Source organism: Protopterus annectens, chromosome 10.part0 (assembly GCF_019279795.1).
Source record: "Protopterus annectens isolate FY-2018-M chromosome 10.part0, PAN1.0, whole genome shotgun sequence".
Lineage (NCBI taxonomy): Eukaryota > Metazoa > Chordata > Ceratodontiformes > Protopteridae > Protopterus > Protopterus annectens.
Window position 1 is genome coordinate 392,643,500 of NC_056744.1, and position 25,112 is coordinate 392,668,611.

Genomic DNA, 25,112 nt, shown 5'->3' on the forward strand with positions numbered 1-25,112 from the left:
CTACATATACTAGGTATTCACAGGCAGTTAAAATTTTATACATTCTACCTATAGTAGGTATTCGCAGGCAGTTAAAATTGTATACATTCTACATATAGTAGGTATTCACAAGCAGTTAAAATTTTATACATTATACATATACTAGGTATTCACAGACAGTTAAAATTTTATCTCCACAGAATTAAATTATTCACAAAGGACTCTGCTTTTCCTGCCAAGTTGGGGAAGGTGTTCAAAGTTTCACTGTCCAGATGCCTTTGTAACTGCATTACATTTGTGTATATCTTTCATAACAAAACTTTCCCAGTCAAACCAAAAGCTTATTCGACAAGGTCTCTTTCTGCCTCCACAGTTTTCTTCAAAAATTCCTCTGTGGATGAAATTTGTGCTTTAGCAACCTGGTTTGCATTGCATACCTTTGCAAAACATTGTAAGCAGTTGATAGCTTAAGATTCTGACCCATAATTCAGATCAGATCGACTGGATGATAAGGATGCAGTAATTATGTATTACCATAATGCTGCATATTTTCATCCAGTTCTGTCCAATACAACAGCTGTCCTAATTTTTTTTTTCTAAGATCCTGAGAAACCTTTCTGAAGCTCTTCAGTGCTAGACTCTTTTTCTCTAAGTAGTTAGCAAACTTAATCTGAAGAGAAAGACTATCATAGATTATGGGAGGAAAAAGTTTAACGGATCTCAAAGCTGGAGTACTGGCTATGACAGATCAGATCCAGCAAGCAGGTTGAGGACCCATATACCTGGATGAAAGGATCTAGTGTTATGATAAGTACATAACTACATTTTTTATATAAAACAGCATAATGCATTTGTGGCCTTACGTCTTCTACAGGACAGGAGATTAGCCTGGTGCTAGTCAAACTGATGCTATTAGGTATTGTCAGAATGGTGGTGGGGGGCTAGCTGGCTTGTGGTGTATATCCCGTGATTGATTTTCTCACACATTTCTTTAGGATTGTGAGAAGTGATTGAGCTGCCAGTAGTACATAGAACCTGATGTCACTTGACTTACAGGTCATCCTGATGTAACTCAGGCAGTTGTAGCTCTCAGTTATTGCATTAGAAAGGTGCAATTGTTTGATATTTCTTCTCAGTCTGACCTTGTGGAACACTGAACTTTTGTGGTATAGCACCGACTGGTCAAGCATTTCATTAAAGCAAAGCTGAATCCCCACACTCCTTTGAAGCACCTATCTCTTGTTTGGGATCTGAACATCATGACTGATATTCTTACCCTACCCTGTTTGAATTTGATGGTTTGGTAAAGTTTAAGTTTTATATTTTGTAAATTAGTTTTCTTAGTGGTCATCGCTTTTGCTTGCAAGGTCTTAGAACGTTGAACCTTACAAAGGTTATCATATTTGGTTGTACACGAGGATCAGACATCCCTTAGTATCAGACCACATTTGCTTTGGAAAATGATGTCTGAGTTGTCCCTGAACCAGTCCATTCATCTCCTGCTTTCATTTCTGGGATTGAAAGTAGAGGAAAAGAAGTGTTTTGTGCTCTGGATGTGTGCAGTCAACTTGAATTTTATCTACAATAGGTGCATGAGTTTATGAAGACAGAACATCTGATGTTATGTAGTCCAATCTCACCTTCGTTCTGGTTGGGGCCAATCCTCGGCTCCGACTCGGCCGATTTACTATAGCTCGAGAGATTTTACTGGCTTGAGGCTACCCCTTATCCCAACATGTCTAGTGGCAGCTACCCAGATCTCCTTTGCCGCTTGCAGCGTCTGAGTTTCCTACTACTGGCTCAAGCTAAGTACTTTGTACTTTTTTTCTATTTATCAAATTTTTGTGGTTATATTGACTTGTTAGAGTGTGTACTATCCCCGTTAGTCTAACAACCCCTTTTCTCTGCTTGTTGTGGTTCTTTTGGCCGTTGTTTTTTCTCCTCAGGCCTTTCTTTCCCCTTAGAGCCTGTTTAAATTAGAGGGTTCTTCCTTTTACCTCACCCTTTTCTGGGATTGCCATTTAAGTTAGAGGCTCTCCCATCGGGGGAGTTGCCGTTTAAGTCAGAGGCTTTCCCCCTTCTTTCTTCTCCACTTAAAAAATAAATAAATAAAGTTCTTCCTTTTTTGTTGCTGGGCTATCTGTTACAGTCTAGTTGCAGTTACTAGTTGTGTGCTGTTAGTTAATAGTTTTTCTGTTTTTTCTGGTGGTGTGAACATTTCCTTGACTAGTGTTTACCATGTCTAAAAAGTAGAAATCCTCTGGGTTTAAAAAAATGCGACTCATGTTGCCAGAAAATGTCCCTTACGGACGTGTACACGAGTTGTGTTTATTGTTTAGGGGCTGTTCACCTGCAGGACTCTTGCTCGATCTGTCACGCTTTCAGTTACTGAGTTCTGCAGGAGAGAAGAAATAAGTTTATTTTATGTGGCCTCCTGAAGAACCCTCAAGATTCTTCATCTCAGGGTCCTCAGCCAGCCAAAGTGTCCGAGAAACACTCCAAGCCATCGGTTCCTTGTTTGGAACAGACAGAAATCTCTGAGCCTTCGACTCTGTCGGCTCCCAGCATTGGCTCCGACAAAGCTAAGTCTCCAGCAGCTCCATCTTTGTCCTCGGAGACAGCCTGGACCCATAAGAGATTAAGGTCTTCTCCTTTGGAGCCGTTATGCTGTGCTCCAGAATCTCCTCCCCTGCAATCTGGAGCAGGCATTCACTGGTCCTCTTCACACTCCTCTCGGTCCTCCAGACTTTCAGATCACAAAGTGGAGAGAGTGATAAACAGGCTCCTCAAGTCACAGGCACTTGCTAAATTACTTTCGAGCCCAACCCATAAAGAATTGGCTCCTTTGGCCCTCCCAGCTTCTCCATCAATTCCTCCTCCAACTCTCTTGAGCTTGGAGCCAGAGTGAATGGAGGTCGTGATGGTGGAACTGTTGGGCTCCGATTTCTTCTCCCTTATTGGTTTAGATGACCGCTCCGATCTCCTTTATGTCTCAAGTACATTGAGAGATATGGGTGCCGAAGCACTCTCGCCAGCTATGAGGGTGAAAGTGGCATTGGACCCTTGTCTGACCTCACTCTCCCTCTTGGAGCTTCGGCGTAGGTGAGCTCGACTCCTACATCGGCCTCGGAGCAGTTGCTCCCGGTTTGAAGAAGGTCTCCGGGCTCTTCGGAGCTGGGGGCTCCTTCGACTTGGGACCGTGGCACCTTCGAGGTGATAAGTCTCCTGAGACTGCTCCACCCTCGGCTCCATTGGCTCCTTCTACACATACTAGATATTCCCTCCTCTTACCTCCATGTGTAGGGAACCTGTGCCCCAGGATGCCCCACTGGGTGATCCCACCTTTTCCGAAACCTCCCCCGAACATTCGGAGGAGGTCCCTCGGAAGAAGAAATGTAAGATGAAGCATCTAGACTCCCCTGAGTCTAACACTTCGGATACAGACTTGGATGAATTGGAAGGGTACCCACAGTCCCCTTTTGAGGATGTCTCCTTTTCAGACATCTTGGGAATCATTAGACAGAGGGGAGGCTGGAAGTCCCTAGCCTCTTCTGAGGATGAGTCTGTCTACCTGGATGCATTTGGTTCCCGACCTTCCACCTCTTGGGTGTCTCCGCCTTTCGACCCACTTTTGTCTGTAGTGAGTCGAAAGGCGTGGAGCGCTCCAGAGACCATGGAACCAGTTCTGAGGAGACCTAACAAATTTATTACTGCTCCAGAGGATAAACCTTTCCTGTCCAGAGGGGTCCCAGTTGATGCCATGGTGGTGGCAGCAGCCACTAAGAAGGAACTTGCGGAAACTTCATCTGTCCATCCGCCGAACAAAGAGTCTCATACGATGGACAGGTATAGGAAGTGCATGTTTTCTTCAGCGACCTTTACTCTCAGGTCGCTGAATTACTTGTCTCATTTCACATGACTTCAGAGGAATCTCCTGAAGGATCTAGGAGATACCCTGCAAGATCCTACAGCTGAGGGAGTTGCAAGCAGGGTAGCTTCCCAGCTTGCAACCTTGACCTCCGTGGTTATCTCCTCCATGAGGCTCATTTCTTATGCAGAAGATGGAGCGAGTAGACTGCAGGTACCAGAGTAGCTTTACGGAGACACTTCTGGATGTGCCTTTGTCAATTTGCGGAATCTTATAGTCTTCATTTACCAACACCTCCTTTGATGGCTCGTCCTTGTTTGGGCCTCAGGTAAAAGAGATTCTCACCAGGTGTGAACAGAATGGCAAGACTCTCTCTGCCGTAGGAGTCTGTTTTTCCACTCCATCTAGACTCTATCCTAAAGGTCAGAATAGTGGAAAAATATGGTTCCTAAAATACCTGGGATCTTTGCCTGACACACGTGGAGATTTCTCCCCCAGGGGTAAAGGGGAAAACAACAATGGAAGACGCTGCCCTCACGGCAGAGGGGGTCCGCAACAGCAGGGTGACAGAGATACTTTCTCTGCTAGGCCCTTCCAGGACTCCTGAAGGGAGGCCCGACTGTCCACCTCTGGAGGCAGTCGGGGGCAGACTATCACTGTACCCAGCAGCCTGGCAAACTATCACAAGAGAAACATGAGTACTGTCAATAATATCCAGAGGTTACAAAATTCCTTTTTCCCAGTTACCCCCCTCAAAAGAAAGACGTTCTTTCCCAGATGTTCCACCCAGTCTTTGGGATCACGCAATCCTAGAGGTACAAAGATTGCTAGAAAAAAGAGCCATCCAGGAAGTCCCCCGCAGACCAAATCGGGTTCGGAACTTACTCAAGGTTCTTTTTAGTTCCAGAAAAGACGGGGCTGGAGACCCATTTTGGATCTCAACAAACTAAACCAATTGGTAAAAAATACAAAGTTCCAGATGGTAACACTGCAGTCCATTCTTCCCTTCTTGCGTCAGGACAGTTGGATGTGCTTCATAGATCTCCAGGACGCGGACTACCATATAAAAATGTTCAGGCAATCCAGGAGATTCCTACGATTCCGGCTGGGAGCCAGTCATTATCAGTTCAGGGCCCTGCCCTTTGGTCTCACCACAGCCCCCAGGTTGTTCACCAAGTGTATGGCAGTGGGCACGGCTCACCCTGAGGTGTCTAGGATTCCAGGTGTTTCCATATTTAGACAACTGGCTACTCACTGCTACCACCGAGCATCAACTGATCAAAGTACGGGGACTACACAATCCAAACTTGTTCCCAGTTATGCATCACCATAAACTGTGAAAAGTCTGCCTTGTTGCCTTGTCAATCTATTGCCTTCTAAAGACATGCATCTGGAGCGTTTCTCCCCGGGCCTCCGCTGAAAATAGGCTCTGTCCTAGTTGGACTTTCCCAGTCAACAAATGTTAAATAAATAAAAATAAATAAATAAATTATAGGGGCAGACTTCGATACAAGACGCATGATAGCAAAACTGCCTGTAGATAGGGTGTCAACCATTCGCCAGCAAGTTTCGTTTCTCATAAAGAAGATGAGAGTTCAGACAAGACAAGTTCTACAAGTACTGGGCTCAATGGCTGCAGCAATTATGCTAGTCCCTTTAGCACTCTTCCACATGCGGATCCTACAGTGGCTTCTTTTCGCTCAGTGGTCTTTCCAGGATTTGCCAATGTCACACATGATCTTGAGCACGGAATCTTGCAAAAAGGACGTACTATGGTGGCGTATCCCCCCCGGTGACTCTGGGCAGACCCTTTCTAGACCCCCATCCGGTAGCCACAGTGACCATAGATACTTCTCAGATAGGGTGGGGGGTATTATCTGGGATGGACTGTCCAAGGAACATGGCAACCTCACGAGTACCATTTGCACATCAATGTTCTAGAGATGAGAGAGGTGGTACTGGTGTTGCAAGCATTTCAAGACTCTGTACCTACCGGGACCATTGCAATCCAGACAGACAGTATGTCAGTGGTATGGTACATCAACAAGCATGGCAGAACCAGATCTTACCCCTTGTGTCGAGAGGCGCTTTGAGTATGGCAATGGGCGATGTCTTCCCAACATTCTCTGATTGCGATGCACATTCCCGGAAATTCCAACATGATAGCAGAGAGGCTCAGCAGGGCTAACCTCATGCCTCACGAGTGGTCCCTGAAGCAAGAAGTTGCAGACTTGATTTTCCACAAATGGGGCCAGCCATGCTGTGATTTTTTTGCTACTCCCCTAAACAACAAATGCAGCAGCTACTTCACCCTAGTTCTCCCTCCTGGACAGTCACCCAGGGATGCACTTGTTCACAATTGGCCTCCGGGACTACTATATACCTTTCCCTCTCATTCTGAAGGTACTTCAGAAAGCACAGTCGTTGGGTTGCAAACTCATCCTCATTGCTCCTGTTCACAAGATTCTTGAATTTTGTCCAAAACCTTCGAAAAAGGGGCAGCTGCAGCTATGATTAGGGTCCAACTGGCTGCTATCTCCAATTTTCATGTAGGAGACTTGGGTTCTAACATTATGTCCTATAAGTTGTGCAGAGCATTCTTACGAGGTACAACTCTTTTACACCCCCCCCCCCCCCCCCCAGGACCTAAACTTGGTTTTAGCTTCGATGGTTCTGCCTCCCTTTGAACCAGCAGCATCTTGGCCCCTGAAATTTCTGTCTTGGAAAACCCTCTTCTTGGACGCTATAACTTCGGCTAGACGGGTTTCTGAATTACATGCTTTGTCTCTTCGCCCGCCGTATCTCATTTTTCACAAAGATAGTCTCTCTCTTAGGACCAATCCTTCTTTCTTGCCAAAAGTGTGTTCTGGGTATAACTTAAATCAGTCCATTGAGCTTCCTGTGTTCTTTCCCAGTTACGGCAACAAGGCAGAGTATAGATTACACCAACTGGATGTTCATAGACGATTACGTTTTTATTTGCACAGGACCAAAGACCTCAGAAATTCAGACCAATTGTTTATATCCTTTGCTGACAATAAACAAGGTTCTCCAGTTTCAAAATTGACCTTATCAAAGTGGCTGTCAGACACAATCAGTTATTTATATGATTTGTATAAAAAGACGCTTCCAGGAAGGCCCAGAGGACATTCAACCAGGGCCTTAGCCACCTCTTTTGCCTTCCAAGCTAAATTGCCTTTAGATTCAATCTGTGCAGCAGCAATATGGACAAATCCTCATACCTTTATCTCTCATTACAAAGTGGATGTGGTCTCCCAGAATAGGGCATCCTTTGGTTCCTGGTCCTGAAGAGTTTGTTCCAGTGAGCCACCCAAGAACCAGGTGCTGGGGACACGGTCCCAACCAGCAAGAATGAAGGCGAAGATGGGACAACATAACATAAAGAAGTTATGTACCTATCATAACGTTCCATGTTTGTTGTCCTTCATCTCGCCTTCGTTCTTCCTTCCCCTTCCTGGAGGTTTGAGAGGAGTTCTTTATTGGTTACACTGGCTGAGTGTCCTGCTGACATACCAGGTTAGTTAACCATGCGTTGTCTTTTCCTCTTCCCTTCCTACCGTGATGTATAAGAGCATTTCTCCCCCGGCCTCCACTGAAAACAGGATCTGTGGAACCTAGTCGGACTTTCCCAGTCAACAAATGTTAAATAAAAAAAAATAATAATAAATAAATAAATAAGAGCTTAATAAAAATTGTTTTTTTACTATGTATGTCTAGTGTGGGCTATTACAAATGAGATCTGGGTAGCTGTCGCTAGGTATGTTTAAGATAAGGGGTAGCCTCGGGCCGGTAAAAGCTCTCGAGCTATAGTAAATCGGCTGAGTCGGAGCCGAGGATCAGCTCTGAACCCAACCAGCAAGAAGGAAGGCTAGATGAAGGACAACAAACATGGAACGTCATGGTAGGTACAGAACTTCTTTTTCATTTCCTTTGCTCTGGGAAGGAAATGTCTGGCATTTAGGTTCATAGGTTTATACTAGGCTATCTGCCCTAAGGCATTTATAAGCCTAGCCCAAAGTTTTATGGCTTATGCCACCCCTTATATGAAAAAATACTGTGCCCATTAGTTTGTTGTGCCTCTGTCCAGCAGTGACACAGCGATGATTCCCGGGGTAAACCTACGATCTCCCATCCACAGGTCAAGATTTCTCTTGAACAGAGCCAGCGAGGTGCTCTGCCTCACATGGACCGGGATTTTATTCCACAGCATAGGGAGTCTCTGAGTGATAAATCTATCCCTCCAGCACGTCCTATTTATATCCGTGCTAAGGTTTAAGTCGCTTGCTCTAGTGGTTTTGGTGGATTTGGATTTTTTGAGGTGGAGCATGTCCATTAATTCCGGGTTGGACATGGCCTTGTATGTCAGGCACATGTCACCTCTGAGCAGACGGTATGCGACTGAATAGAGCTAGAGTTTCTTCAATCTGGCAGCATATGACAGATTTTGGAGTCCCTTTATCCTTTTGGTGAGGAACTTTTGGGGTCTCTCCAATTGCTGCAGATGTCGGGTGAGATACATCCCGAATGGGGCATTGTACTCAATCATTTGTCAGACATACCTTTCCTAGATGTATAGTAACTGCATTACTGTTGCCATTAGGCAGCTCACCACCTTTGAAAAATAATGTTGTGAAGGGCCACTACTCTACAAGTTTGGCTGCTTCCAGAGTTTACTTCAAAAATGTCTCCATTGCGACTGATAATAGTTATAAAGAAAGAAAATGTGATGTATAATGTATATAAATAGAAAAATGTTAATATGGCTGTCACAAAAGGAGATACTGATAGCCCAGCTATCTGGAATTTTGTAAATAATGATATGTCATTCGTGAATATCAACATGATTTATATAGAAACGTGACAAAGAGAAATAGTGCCAGCACAGCAATCTGGAATTTTGTCAATGTTTGTGTCGTGTAAATGTCAACATGTCCAACAAGAGAAACCAGGAACCAAACAAGAAAAAGTAATGGAGGTCCAGGGAGCACACAAGTACAGTATAAACCACACAGCTAGTAGCAACCACCAAATATTTATTGAGCAAAAACAGAGTCAAGCGCTTTCGTCTTACTTCTTCAGAACTGCAGTAATCATATAAACACAATATAAAGGAACATCCTGTAGTCATGTGGTTAAAACCGACCAATACAAACAATAATTAAAAAAAAAATTAAAAACTTGAAAATGTAATGACAGTTTAAAACAGTGTATGCGAGTGAAAAAACAGTGCCAAACATGTTACAACAAGCACCACTGTAACTCTCATCTGATGAAGGGCAGCACTAGCAACTGAGATTCCAGGGAATGTAGTTGCTGGGTCCAACAATTTCAGATAAACCACTGAATTTTCCTCATGACGAGATGGGCCAGTGGTGTCATGAGTATAATGGACACCATCAGTCCTAGAATTTTTAGGACTTATATTCTCAAGGTGGAGTTCCTCCTGAAGAAACCCTGAAACACTGTTTGGTAAGACAGGACCTTGTCTTCAGGAGGAAAGGCCATTCTTTTGTTGGTGTCGCGCAAGCACCCAAGAAGACAAGTCTTTGTGAGGCACGACTTCTGAAGGTTCAAATTAAACTCTTGTTGGAACAGTAAGGTCAAGACCTTCTCTAGCAGTTCCACACAACTGGATACAGACTCTGCACAGATCAGCAAGTTGTCCAAGTACAGAAAGATAGGCATGCCAGGAGCCACTCAAGTACTTGGATATCTCCTTTCTAAAACCAAGGAACACAGAAAGTGCAGTTGTTTTTTCAAATACATTGCCATCATTAGTCAATCTGGCAAAAGCATACCATTTGACCTTTCACTTTTCCCCTCTTTTGATGTAGGGGTGACAACTAGAGAAATACAAATATTAATTGGAGAATGTCTCTTTATGATAAATAGCAGGTGTATCTTTTAGCAGTAATGTCTTTGTCTTTTGCAACATCCAAATCATTGATCCTAGATCAGATTTTGTGCGAAGTAAATCTGTAAATCTTAAAAAAATAAATAAATAAAAAATACTGCATTCCTCCCAGAAAATCCAAAACTTAACCCTTGGTTGAGTTTATTGATGTGAAGCGTAAGGGATTGTTGGATATCAAGCCACAGATTTTGAGGGGCTTTTTGCATTTGCTTGGTAATTTAAACACCATGGTGTATAATGAGTGTTCTTTTCATTAAAATGGATGCTGTCAGTTTATTCACAGTAAAACCCCACACTGTAGGATTAGACTGATTTAGGATGTTTTTAAGTGTTCAGAAGACTTTTACCACTAAAGATGTTCAGATTTTGGAAACCCTCTTAGAACTAGTTTTGGTTAACAAGTACATTTTCTACAAAGGGTGAATGTTTCCACCAATTTTCTGGTGCGGCAGTGGGGGCTGCATTGCGCTTCATTGTACGCCAGCATTGTGTTAGCAGTGTGGGAAGAACAAATGTGTTTACATCAGAATTTGCCTCTCATATTTATGCTTATTACAGATCCCTGGATGATGTATTGATTTTGTGGAAGGGGTGTGTTGAACATTGGGAAGCGTTTTAGTTAAATTGGAGGAATTACTTCCCGCACAAATCATTCTAGGATCAATTATTTGGATATCACAATAGCAAAAGACATTATTGCTAAGACACACTTTTGTTATTTATTGTAAAGAGACGTTCTCCAATTCATATTTGCATTTCACTAGTTGTCACCCTCTACATCAAAAGAGAGGAATATTGAAATAGTATGCTTATCCAGACTGACTACTGATGAACGTATATTTGAAAAAGAATTGCACTCTGTGTTCTTTGTTTTTAGACAGGCAATATCAAAGTGGTTTATTTCATGATGTTAGGGTCAAAATTTTGAGAAGCTGCCATGTTAGGCACCTGTTTTAAATTCAAAAGTAGAAAGTGAAGGGGAGAGTGTTGGCCCTCAAATACTGGTAGACAGCAAGAGTATCAGTAGTCCAGCAAATGGGCCCTTCAACATTCCATACAGTAGTGATGTGTACAGATATGTTGAATCTGTAAAGAAAAACTGGAATTTAATTTTTAACAATGATATAAAATGAATATTAGGTGATTAACCAGTTAGTTTGTTTAGTAAAGGGAAAACTACAAAGAAGTTGGTGGAAAGTAACACATTTATATAGGACACTAAGTGTGGAAATAACTGTATATGTGTGGATGTTGTAAATATTGTAGATTTATCCATGAAGGACTACATATAATAGTGAGGGGGTTATGATGGGACCCTTACTTGTCCTAGTAGGTGTAATTGTGATACCTTTTGGATGGTTTACCTAGCAGCCTGCACAGCATATGATGTATTCTATGTAGGCAAAACTAACAGGAAGTACAATAAAGGATTAGAGAGCATCTTTATAACATTAAAAAGAACACATCAACTAATGCATTGAATAGGTTCATAAGATGATACTAGGCTGTTGGCTCGGAAGCTCATATAAGCCTAGCCAAGAATTTTGCCATTGTTCCCTCAAAGTCAGCACCTGTTTCCCCTTTTAAGAAGCAGAGACACAGGTGGGATCCCAGGGGTGTGTTTTCTGTTTCCCGTCCAGTCATCCAGGTTTCTCTTAAAGAGGGCTTGAGAAGTACTCTGCTTGACATGGAAAGGGAGTCCGTTCCACAGATGGGGGAGTCTTTGGGACGCAAATCTATCCTGCCAACAAGTTCTGTTAATGTCACAGACCAGGTTAAGGCCTTGAATGTGGGTTGTGCGAGTGGAGTTTGACTTACAGATATGCAGAAACTTCATCAAGGCTGAGTCTGAGATGGCCTTTTATGCCAGACACCGGTCACCTCTGAGCAGTTTGTACGAGACTGAGTAGAGGGACAGGGCTTTTAGCCTATCTGTATAGGATAGGTGTTTGAGACACTGGAGTTTCCTGGTCAGGAACCTCTGTGGTCTCTCCAGCTGCTGCATGTGCTTGGCAAGATACATGCTGAAGGGAGCATTGTACTCGATAATGGGTCTGATAAGGGAGGCATACAGAGATGTTATGATCTCCTTGTTCCTGGATGAAATACCCCTATTTATGAGGTGGGCCATTTAGAAAGCCTTCTGTACAATGGAGGCAGTGTGATAGTCAGAAGTCAGGTTGCTCTCAACCTAGGTGCCCACGTCCCTCATGACTGATTGACTGCATACTTAGTACGTTGTTATTGATGTGATAATTAGGGGGGATACCATTTTCCCAAAGGAGATAATGATGTATTGGCATTCAGTTTGAGGCCATGCTTCTGGGAGCAGTCAGTTTGTGCAAGGCCATCTTAGAGAATGTTCACATCACTAGGAGAATTTAAGGCAGCACCCAGCTTGCAGTCATCTGCAAAGTTGGTCAGCCACAAGCCACTGGTTTTGGCTTGCACCTCAGAAAAGTATATCCCAAACAATAGAGGCCCCAAGACCGATCCTTGGGGTACACTGCTCGTTACTGGTCTACTACTAGAGGTGACTTTCCCTATTTTGACTGAGTGGGTTCTATCAGTGAGCTAGTTAGCTACCCATCTGGTAACATACAGGTTGATGCCTAGCTGGGAGAGTTTATCTATTATGCCTGAGTGGGGAATAGTGTTGAAGGCTTTGGCTAGGCCAAGGTTGGGGGTGTGCACCGTCTTCTCCTCGCCCATGGCTTTGGTGACTGTTTCGAAGAAGTCAACCAAGTTTAACAGGCATGATCACCCTTTGACAAAACCAAACTGTGTGGGGTCAAGTGTTTGGAGGTTGCCAATATCCTTGTTTGTAAGGTCCGTGATAATGCATTCCATGGCCTTACAGATCAGGTTAGTTAGGCTGATGGGCCTGTAATTTCCTGGGTCAGTGGACCCTCCACCTGTGTGTTGAGGGATGACATTGGCTGCCCTCCATTCAGCTGGGACAAAGCCGATGCTCAGGCTTTGGTTGAATAGGGTGCCTAATGGAGCTGAGTGCTCATGCCTGAGTTCATTTATCGGGTCCCATGGAGACTGTATTTTTTGCCTTTGACAAGGCATTAAAGACCTGCTGCCTGGTGATGAGAGGAGGTGGGCAGGTGCTGGGTATGTCCTGGTTTAATGATGGGGGGGTGAAGTTTTCACTGAACCTGTCTGCCAGCAGGTTGGCTATATCTATAGCATTTGTATGTGGTGTCTTTGACCACCAGTTCTGAGCAGATTTGGGTGTTACCTTTGAAATTGCAGACATATGTGAAGAAAAATAAACACCTCTGCCAAGTGTTGAACCCGGGCCCCTCTCAACTATAGCACACTGCAGTAACCCACCACTCTACACAGACACGAGATGCAATACTTTGGTTTTAAGAAGTTTGTCTCTTTTGTGATTGACAGCACCGTTTGGGTTGATACAGCTGGAGATTTTGACACTTTGCTTGAATTGAAAGAATTGATTTGGCAGTTCAGGCTGAATGCCATGGCCTCTCCTGGCCTTCATAACAGTATGTCAGTTATGAGTGTTTTGACAATGAAAGCTAACATGCTGTAAGGAATGTTATCTTAAAAGGGAAAGGCTATATATTTTTTTAAATATTGTCTCAAGCAGTGTTTTTGCATATATTGTACAATGTGTTAGTTTGGCATCAATACAGGTTATATTATTGCATTAGGATGTGATTGTGACACTGAATGAACATTCAACAGTCTAACTGTATATTTTCTAGTATAGTTAGTTGATTGTACATATATTCGTATATAGCTTTGATTTTTTTTTAGTATTTATTTAAAGGTTAAATGTATTTTAAGATAATTATTCATTAGGAGGTGTTGGAATTGGTTTGAGTATATAAACTGGTGTGTTGATTGTGTTAATAACTTAAGTCCATTCTTATTACAGACAAAAGCATTAAGTAATTAACTTTTTTTTGCAATAAAGTGGAGTGTGGATTCACTTAGCTTGACATTTCTATTGTGTTTCATGAAAAGATTACAGTCAGAAACTTTTCTATGACAAAAGTTGTAACTGAGTTGTCTCTGAATCAGTCTGTCCATCTTCCTGGATATTTCCCAGTCCTCAAGATAAAATGAAAAGAATTCATTTGCTGGATGTCCACAGACAGCTGTACTTTTATCTGGACTAAACAAAAACTATCAGGAAAGTTGACCAACTCTTTAAGTCTAATGACTAAAAAGGTTGGGCCTCCCAGGCCCAAAACAAACCATTATTAACTGGCTACCTCTTTCCATCTCTTACTGCTACTCATTCCACTGTAAACCACTTCAGGGTCAGGTCAGAGCTCATTTTACCAGAGCCATGCCCTCTACAAGAGCATTTTTCAAAGGCCTTGACTCTGAATCTTTCCTGGGGGGCAGCTACCTAGTGTTTATTTCACAAAACATGTTAAAATTGATATTTTTCCTTAGCCAGAGCAGGTTTTGCCTATCATTCTTTAAGGTTTATTGGACTACAGTTCTGTTCCTCCAACCTCAACCCTTTCTTCATAAAAGCTTTGGGAATTACCCCATAAGTCAACAGTACTACAACAGTTAGTCTAATGAAGAACATTACATAGGTGTGTAAGTAGACGTTCAGTAGGTCATTGTTAGAGTATTTTCAACCTCCCTCCTTTCCTCGTTTTCTTTTCTCTTTTCTTTCTCCTTGGATGAGGTGGACCCACCTCCCCCAGTTATTTTCACCTTTTCTTTTTCCAGTTTTTCTGCATCTGTTGCAGTCCCTTTTCCTGGGTCAAGAAAGTTCTGAGGATATTTGCTTCCGTATATCCCTTAAGTACCAGCACGTAATGTCATGCACAAGTTGTGGGTCATAAGTACAGCATGAAAAGGTGTCTAAGCTTTTGCAGACTGGCCAACTGTAGAATATGTTGGCCAGGATATCTCTCATAAGTTAGCAGTACCGCAGCAGTGCTCCATTCGAACATGTACTGTTATGGTAAGTTCTTAGACAACTTTATAAATATTCTTGGGCAACTTTATAAATACTTCATATTTTGACCTGAATTCTAATAAAATATATATTGCTGTGAAATCTAGTGCTGGGGCATCCTGTTCTCTCTTCTGGATTTTTACATGGAAATGTATCCATAGAGTTTAATGTACTCATTACAAGGTAAGTAATATTCTTAACAGAAGTGATCACTTGGACCATAAGTGTAAAAAAAAATAAATATTGGCAACATATATGTGAACTTCTTAGCAATTTTTTGTGATATCCAATCATTAGCCAGTCTCTTTTGACATATAACAATGGTTAATTCTGTTTAACATTATCATATGTTGTATAGAAAATGTAAAAATAATTATTTACAGTAGACAGATGATAGCAGTAAAAATGAAGAGCTTTACCAAGAAACTTGGGGGGAAAACGCTCCTTCTTTTGATTAAATTTTAGGTTGTATCAATTTAGCTTGTAGTAAAGAAATGCATTCTATAGCAATGACAAATGAAAATGACTTTACATGAAATGTTTGGCCTAAATAAAGACTTTAGAAGTTTGAAAATAGTATGCTAGGAAATTGTTGCAATATTGTTTGCCATATTGACTGTTTTTATATTGATGTTTGATTTTGACTTGATATTTTTATATTATATAGTGTTATGGCATTTTCTGTCTTGTGTGTGTAGAGATTTCTGTCTTCCTGTCAGAACAGGAGGTATAATTTTTTATGTTGATGTTAAGAATTTCATGTACAGGCTTGTTTGTTTTAGAATGTAATGCCGTGCATGTTGTAAATCTCAGCTGAAATTAATAAAACTGTTTGAGAAAAGAATAGCAATTGGTGTGTATTTTCATTACTTCTAGATGCATATTGTTGAAGAACTCCAAGCTGCACGCTCAGAAAAAAAGTTAGAAGTATCTCTTCAGCAGAGCTATGGGGAACTTACTAAAATGGAAATTGATTCCCCTGATGAAGTGATTTGTAGTGGTATGTTATTTCTTATTTCTTCATTTTTAGGGGGGGGGGGGGGGGGGATTTCCAAAACAATGTTTGCTGTTGGAAATGTATGTAGTTTAGAATGGATGCTTTCAATGCTGCAATGGTAAAAATAAAAGAAAGTAGTGAGGAAGAGCCTATTGTCAAGTGCAAGACATCTTATTACCTTGGCATCATTTTAGTCAGCAGGGTAAATATGAGTAGCTTCTTAGTCACAGTGCATCTCTGTGACACTGACAAATGAGCCGAAAAAGGCAACCACTGTCAAACCCTTTAATGGAGTTTTTCCCTTTCTCAAAAATTGGGAGGACTTGTATATTGATTATGTTAAGCACAGTGTGGGGAGATGTAAGTATATTGATTGTTAAGCGCAATGTGGGGGAGGGATATAAGTATATTGTTTAAGTTAAGCACAGTGTAGCTTTTAACCATAGTGTGTGGAATGTAAACTTTTGTGTGAGGAGGTATTATCCTCCTTCAGAAAACTGAGTTTGAATGTTTTGCCATCAGATTTTTTTGTTATATGTCCGTTTCTCATGTTTTTTTTTTTCATCACACAAAACCAAACAGATGTGTCATAGGTGATTCCATTGTGAGAGTCACAGATGTCCATCTCGTCAGGCTGAATACGGAGGTGGTGATGGTCAGCTGTCTGTCAGTTCCCAGGATCCACCACATCACACATGCACTCAAGTCTCACAACAACAGATACTGTTATGACTCTGTCATTGTCCGTGTTGGTGTGAATGACTTGAAACGTACCTCTCTGGACTATATGAAGAGGGATATGACTTAGCTCTCAGACTGTGCATCTCAGGCTGGTATGTCCCCTGCCTTAAGCAGCATTTTGCCTTCACCTAGGATGATGCCTCAGTACAAACAGAACTTGACTGACTTCAATAATTGGCTTAGTTTCTGATGTCATTCTAAGGGGATACAATATCTGTCAGCCTAGGGTGACATGATCGACAAACCTTGATACTTTGCCAGAGATGGTCTTTATCGCTCTTCTTATGTGCATTTAGAAGACGTTGAGGCTTGGGTGTTCATTTAAGTCATTTATTATATACAAATACATCAGGATAGACAGCAGGACCATTACACTTAAACTATCTAACGAACTGACTGACTACATACTTGCATGCTCACACTGACTGCTCACTCAAAATGGCACTCTTGCTTGGATATGCTCAGTACTTATATGCATGTGCTGACTCACTGGAAAGCTTCGTAAAGACATATCACACACTCTGATCTACATCCTCCCTCTTTACTGAGTTGTCTCATATAAATAAAATTTGAATAGGCATGCAATTATACAGACAGTAATAAAGAAAAACAGCAGTCATGTCCAGGTTGCCATGTATCTGGAAGTAGGTTTCGAGATGCGACCTGATGTCGTGACATAATAACATAATAGGTAGTACTGGGTTTAGCAACAGGGACAATCACTGGGGAATGTTCTGCTTGAGGAGTCTCTGGGATTTTCTCAGGAACGGAGATTGCTGACGGAATATTCTCTGGAACAGGAATGTTGGACAAGTCAATCTGAGAACTATAGTCTTTGCCACAGGCAAGATGCTGTAACACTGGTTCGGACAGTGGTAACAGATGCTTCCAGTTTCGTCTGAATTCCATTCCTTGTGATTCCACAGTGTACGATCTTGGCTCTTGACACAAACTTTTCACAAATCTGATGCTATCAAAACCTTTTGATGTCTGCATCCTCACTATCTTCCCTTTTTGTAAAGAAAGGAATGGTTTGCTGTTTTTATCATAGTTAAGACTTCTGGGACAAATGCTTTTTTAACAGTTGGGCTTTTACTGCTTTGTTGTTCGCAGCATTTGGAACCAATAAATTACTGCTGATTGGTAATGTGGTTCTGGTTTGTCTCGACATAAGTCTCTAGGCAGGTGAACCAAGATGTTTATCATGAGGAATGTTTCTGAGATTTAACAAGTTTATAAAAACATTAGTATTGTCACGTCTGGATTTCTCTAACAGCTGTTTTGCACTTTGAACTGCACATTCAGCCAAGTCATTTGACTGAGGGTATTCAGGATTACTAGTAATATGAACAAAGTCCCACTCTTCTGCACATCTCTTGAAATGCTGACTAGTAAACTGTGCATCATTGTCAGAAATAACTCTGTGTGGACTACCATGGACAGAAAAATGTAAGATCTTAGTATACTCTTGTTGCAAGGATTTGGAACAATCACTTTAGGATCTTTCATGATGATACCATTGTCTGACAAAATCTCATCTCTGTATGGAAAATAAGGATGCAGTCCTGCTGGTAAACAAGATTGCTTTGAAGGCCATCCTTGACTGATAGTATTTTAGCTTCTGTAGAATTGGATCTGAAGCTGTGTGAGTTTTGAGCTCACCAAGACATGTGGAAGAAAAAATTCTCACTTCTATGACTTCAAAATCAAGTTGCTCATTTTTTTGCTGTTCTGTGGTTTTTCTGGGTGATCTGGTTAAGGTATCAGCAAGATAAACAAAAGTAAAATTGTACGTCTGCTATTTCAGCATCATATGTTGTAATCTAGCTAGAGCTGTATGAATAGGCTTTCTCAAAATAGTAACTAGAGGTTGGTGATCAGTTTTGACCTGGATAGGTCAACCATAAATATAGTCGTGAAATTTTGAACATGCAAACACAATTGCCAAAATCTCTTTCTCAGTCTGGGCATATTGCATCTTGGTTTGGGTAAGAGTTCTTAGTGCATAAGCTACTGGTCTACCCTCTTGAAGAATGACTGCAAGTAGATGAAATTTAGAAGCGAGTAACTGTTTTGTTTACATCATAGTAAAGAGTTGGTGGGTTAGCAATTTTCTGTTTCAGGGCATCAAATACTCTTTGGTAGTGTTCTGACCATGACCAAATTACATCTTTGTGTGTCAGCTCTCTTAATGGTGCTGAAAGTTGGCGTAAATTTGGAATGAACTTGCCTAGATAGTTAACCATACCAAGAAAACATTGTAGGGCTTTGAGCACTGTCTGGAGCTGGCATCTGGAGAATTGTTGTTTGCTTGGAAGGATCTGGACGTAAACCTGAACAAGTGACCAACGTAAGTAACTTCTCGTAGCCTGAATTTGCACTACTGAGGATTCAGCTTAAGATTCACTTCATGTGCTCTTTCCAGAACTTTCTTGAGGTTTCTGTCATGTTCGACTTCATCATTGCCTCCTACTAGAATATCATCTACTATAATAGCATATGGATAGCCTGAGAAATTTGCTCCATTGCACGCTGAAAGTCTTCACTGGCAAAATGTATCCCAAATGGCATTCTCAGAAATCTGTATCTTCTAAATGGCGTACTAAATGTGGTTAATAGTGAAGATTTGCGGTCAAGCAAAATTTGGCAAAATGAAGTCTTTGCATCTAAGACAAAAAAAAACAGTGGCATTTGACATGAGGGCATCGACCTCTGACTGTACGCATTGGATTATGAGGTCTTTTTAATGCTTTGTTCAGAACTCTTGGATCAGTACATATTCTAATATCATCTGAGCCTTTCTTATGAGCTACTACAATGGAGGATACCCATTCAGTAGGTTCTTCCACTGGACAAATTACTCCTAGCTGCACCATTCTGTCTAGCTCGGCTTTGACTCTGCTCTGCATAGCTACTGGAACTTTCCCTGGTGGTCTGATAACTGGGCTGACCTCTGGGTCTAACTTCATGGAGTACACAACTGGTAGTTTGTCTAGTTTGCAAAAATATCAGCATACTCAGAAAAAATAGTTTGGGTAAAATTTGAGCTGTTGTCATGCAGCTTACATGGTGAATTTCTTTATTAAGTGAAAGCAGTCCCATTTTCAAACTGTCTTTGAGGCCTAATAATTACTGCATGTGTCTCTTGACTATGAAAAATTGCAAGTCATAGCTGTTCCCAGCAGAGTAACATGAAAGCACTACGTTGTCTTCGGTTTGAATCTCTTCAGCAACATAAAGCAGCAAGCTTTACACACTTTGTCAAATCATGTTGTTCTGCAGCTTTTACTGTAGCAAATGTTTCTGCTGACATAACATTGCACTTTGAGCCAGTATCTGCTGTGAGCTCTGTGGGCCTCCCGTTAATCCAAACCGTACAAAGGATTTCATTCTTTGCCCACAAATTGACTGCATCGACTGTTTCAACTGTTTCACCAAACACAGACACACCATCAACATAAAAAGTAGGGTTGCAGCTTTCTAATTGATCAGCTTGCCTCTTGGAATGCCCTATTTTAATAAAATAATGTTTTATTTGATTTACAAAATATTTTGAAATGATTCCACTTATTGCAAGAATGAAACTGTTGACCAGAAGCTAAGCACTTTTCTCTTTTGGGTTCATGATTACTACCACAATTACGATAGTTAACTATAAAGCTGGGTGGGGGCATGTTTTGACTTTGCTGACTCACCCTTATTCTTCGCAGAACATGCCTTGGAATTTGCTAGAAAGACTCTGGAGTTTCCCAGGGACTCTTACAGGACCTGCAGTAGCTGCTATGTGTTTGGGCCTGTTTCTTTTAACCACGTGTTGCATAATATCAACATGAGCTGTGTCACTGTGCCTTCCACAGCTGTTCTCATTTGTAAGCATACTTGTATGCTTTTTTGTAAGCTTGTATATCTGACAAATCTCAATGGCCTTACTCAACATTAAGTCACCGTCTCAAAGCAAAATCTTTCTCACTGTGTCATTATTAATACCACACACAGGCCTGTCTTTTATCAGCTCATCTCTCAAATCACCAAATCTGCACATTTTAGCCTTGTTTCTTAAGTCAGTTGTATATGCTGCAAAAGTTTCACCAGGGTTTTGATCCCTTGTGTAAAATTAGTGCCTTTCCATTGTAAAATTCGTTTGAAGGTTACACATTTCACTAAATTTATGTTTTAAGCATTCTGGATCTTCCCTTGTTTCAGCTGGTGCCACTGTATGTTGGTCTTCCTCCTCCCCTGCAAACACAGTAGGTTTGTACACAAATGAATGCTGTCTTTCAATGGCCTCTGAACCAGCTAAATTAAGCAAAATAAATTATTTTGTGCACGCATCTTTGTCAGAAAAAGCAGCCTGTTTGAAAATGTATTCCTGCTCAAACACTCTCCAGTTTTCTGCAATATTGTTATCAAGCACAAGCGGTGTGGGTCTGCAAAATCCTTCTGCCTTACCCACAAATTATAGTAAAACACAATGCAGAATGACCCTTGTAATTATGTATGAATGTTCACACATGCCAGGTAGTTGTAATAATAATCAAATGCACAATAAACTCTTGAAAATACTGTACTCTGTGAAATATGCTTTGAAACAACTGTACTTTGCAAAATAACTGCACCGTAAGACTGCCACACTTGCAAACACTTTGCACACTTTGGATACTTTGAATAGCTTTAGTTAATAGAAAAAAGTAGCACATAGCGAAAAAATATGGTCGAAAACCAATACTGATAAAGTGGTCGCAAAACGTATGGCTCTAAAATCATAAACTTTTTATTGTAAGAACAAAATAACAAGTTAAGCGCTTTCACCACCTTCCCGGTGGCTTCTTCAGACCATTTTAAGCCACCGGGAAAGTGGTCAAAGCACTTACCTTTGTTATTTTGTTCTTACAGTAAAATGTTTATGATTTTAGAGCTGTACATTTTGCGACCGCTTTATTTTATCAGTATTGGTTTTCTACTAACGTTTTGCAGCCGTGAATTTGTCTGCTTAGTGATGTTCATCATGTTACCCTGCTGCAGTCATCACACTTGGGTTATCCTGCTGTCAGGTGGTCCCGCAGTCGGCCCGAATTCCAAAGTCTTGGTCCGGCATCAGTTGCTGTCACTTCTTCCCTGACGTCAGTGCGCCAGGGGTATATCAGAGGCATCCGACGCCATTTTCTTCAGTCTTTCTTGCCGCGCGGTGCCCGAAGCAGAAGCAGTTCACAAGTGCCGGTCGGCCGACACCTGAGATTTTCGAATCAAGTTTCAGCCCGAAGTCTTCAAAGCTAAGTACCCCATTGGGGAACCTTTTCTTGCCTCAGTCCGATGTCAGAAAAAGTTAACAATTGCATTTCTTGTGGGAAGCAAATACCTCATAAGGACTTTCATTCTTTTTGTATATCTTGCCTAGGCCCAGACCACGACGTCACTGGTTGTCGGTTTTGTGCTAGGTTCAATAAGTGAACTATTAAGCGACGCTTTGATTTCACACGACACTACTTCGGTAGGAAATTTAATTACACTATGCCGTCGGAGCAACCGACTACTGGCGTGCATAAAAAACGCAAAGATAAGGAAAGGCAGCCTAGATCCAAGCCAGACTCCGAGCCCTCGGCTGGGCCGGTCGCCGGTTCTCCGGTTTTCAGTGAGGCGCCTATGCAGCCCCTGGCTACCGCTGAATTGGATCCCCAGACCGCTTCGGATTCTCCAGCAGAGAGTTCTAGGCCGACGCAGCCATTTTCTTTTGGCCCTACCGACGACATTGCAGTAGGAGAAGTCGGTGCTGTAGAAACACCTTCGGTTTCTGAATGTGTCTTCAGACCGACTACTCTCACCATAAAATCTTATGCTAAGCTTAAGACTCCTCTAAAACCAAAAAAGACTACTCTTCAGTCTCCAGGTCAAGGCCCTATGCCTAAGAAACAGATGCTTAAAATGGCTGAAGATTTAATTTCTTTGATCTGGGGTTCCCAATCCCCCCCGGACAAAAGGTCTAGACAAGAGGAGGATTATGCCTCCTCTGATCAGGTGTCTGTTTCCTCAGGCTCCTCTGAGGAACAGGATTACTCCTTTCCCCCTTATGAAGATTCTGATGCTGAAGACTCCATTCCCTCAGCTTCTCCCCCTGAAGATTATTCATTTGGGGAAACCATACATACCATGAGGGAACATTTCCCCTGGGAAGGTCAGGACTACTCCGACTCTAAGAAAAGGCTCCGAGAGTTTCTTTTACTTCCCCAGCACAGACCCCTTGCTATCCCCCCGGTTTTAGACATTGTGGATGATGTTTTCTTAGAATCTAGTCTAAATCCAGATTCTCTGCCTCCTGCTCCAGCCAAACCAGATAGATACTATAGAGTGCCTGACTCACAATTAACTCAATACTTCAGAGCAATGGCAACAAAGACCCAACTCCCTGCAAGAAAAATTCTGCAGGCCTTGGGCTTCATGGCATCTTGCATACTACTAATACCATTTGCAAAACTGCATATGAGGAAATTACAATGGTACCTAAAAAGCGTATGGACTCAACACAGCCACAGCTTGGAAACAATGATACCTCTCATTCCCTACCTTCAACAGAAGTTCCTATGGTGGTCACAGGCATGTCACCTCAACAAGGGTCAGCCTTTCACCTTACCCCCAGCCAGGCAAACTATGACAACAGATGCATCGGACTATGCCTGGGGGGCACACATGGCAGGACGGTGCATTCAAGGCATATGGACTGCACATCAAAGGAATCTGCACATCAATCAAAAAGAAATGCTAGCTGTACAAAATGCTCTGGCAGCCTTCAAGGACCTCTTACATCCAGGACAGCTTATCTTAAGAACAGACAACACCACGGTAATGTGGTACATAAACAAGCAAGAGGGTACACATTCGTACCCTCTATGCAGGCAAGCAATGACCTTGTGGAACACAGCACTGGCTTACAAAGTTCAATTACAAGCTCAATTCCTGCCAGGAAAAAAGAACACATTGGCAGACGACATAAGCAGAAACGTCATGGATCCCCACGAGTGGAAACTGGATCCACAAGTATTTGCAATGATAACTCAAAAATGGGGGCTCCCAGACATAGACCTACTTGCCAGCCCCCAAATCTATCAACAAACAAAATTTTGCACAAGGACTTTTCACCATCAAGCTTGGAAGGTGGACGCACTCTCATTCAGTTGGAAAATGCTGACAGTATATGCCTTTCCTCCATTACCCCTTCTCACAAAGGTGCTGCTGAAAGTCAGGATGGAGAGACCCCGAATGATACTCATTGCCCCAGACTGGCCACGCCAGCACTGATACCCACTATTAAGGAATATGGCCCAGGGCCCACCATGGATTCTACCACAAATTACCCATCTGCTCACACAGCAAGACAATCAGATTCTACACAGCCAACTCAAAACCTTAAACTTGGCTGCATGGCAAATCACCTAAGTAACCAGCCAGCTCCTCTCTCACAAGCTGTTATGGATGTTATTCTGGAGGCCAGGAGGCCCAGCACCAGGAAATCCTACTCAGACAAATGAAAAAGGTTTTGCGCCTGGAACCAAGCTAAAGGCCAAAATACCCTTCAGCCTGACATACCTCAGATTTTGCAATACTTAACTGAGATGTTGCACAAAGGGCTTTCTTTTTCATCTATTAAAATCCACGCCTCAGCTATTTCAGCTCACTACAACTCGGATCCTCTCTTATTTTCACATCCACACCTGAGGCAGTTTCTCAGAGGGGCCAAAAACATTAGGCCTCCCAGGAGAGCACCAACACCTACTTGGGACCTCAACTTTGTTCTGGAAAAACTTACGCTACCTCCTTTTGAGCCAGCTTTCTCAGCTGACTTAAAGTTTATATCATGGAAGACTGCCCTGCTGCTTGCAATTACTTCAGCGAGAAGAGTTTCAGAGCTTCAGGCACTAATGGCAGTAGAGCCTTTCCTCATTTTTCATCAAGACAAGAGTTTCTCTACGAACTAACCCCTCCTTTATGCCTAAGGTGATATGCAGTGTGGCTCTAAATCAAACCATCCATTTACTCACCTTCTTTCCAAATCCACAGAACAAAGGAGAAAGACTCCTACATTCCTTGGATGTTCACAGGCAGCTACGTTACTACTTGGATAAAACTAAGGTTTTCAGAAAATCTGACCAGCTTTTTGTATCCTATGCTACAGCATCACAAGGAAAGGCTATCTCAAAACAGACCATTTCCAAATGGATAGGACATTGCATACGTTTTTTTCTACACCCACCATGGAAAACCAGTTCCTGCTAGCATAAGGCCCCACTCTACAAGGGCAGCAGCTACATCTACAGCCTACCTCAGGGGGGTGCCAACCAAGGATATTCTGGAAGCTGCAACTTGGAGTTCAGTACACACCCTCACCAAACATTACCACTTACCACTTTACTCTAAGACTAGAGCTGGCTTCGCCACTGCAGTTTTGCAGGGCCTTCTAGCCTCCTCTAACCCTGTTTGACTCCACCACCCATCCTTAGCTTTGGGATTCTACCCAAGTGTGATGACTGCAGCAGGGTAACACGATGAACATAGTACAGATGTCCTTCATGGATGCATCTGCAGTCATAACAAAGTGGGTTGTCTGTCGGATCAGGCAGCCCTGCAGTCGGGGATTCCAAAGTCC

General features: G+C 42.1%; 1 protein-coding gene across 1 annotated transcript in view; it reads left to right on the forward strand.

Annotated features, from left to right (window-relative positions):
* Positions 1 to 25,112, forward strand: part of LOC122814161 (transcriptional protein SWT1-like) — a 1,475,367-nt gene that overhangs the window by 663,212 nt on the left and 787,043 nt on the right. The window contains exon 5 of the mRNA XM_044086774.1: positions 15,616 to 15,739. Within this exon, the coding sequence (XP_043942709.1) occupies positions 15,616 to 15,739 (124 nt within the window). The remainder of the gene's footprint in view (positions 1 to 15,615; positions 15,740 to 25,112) is intronic.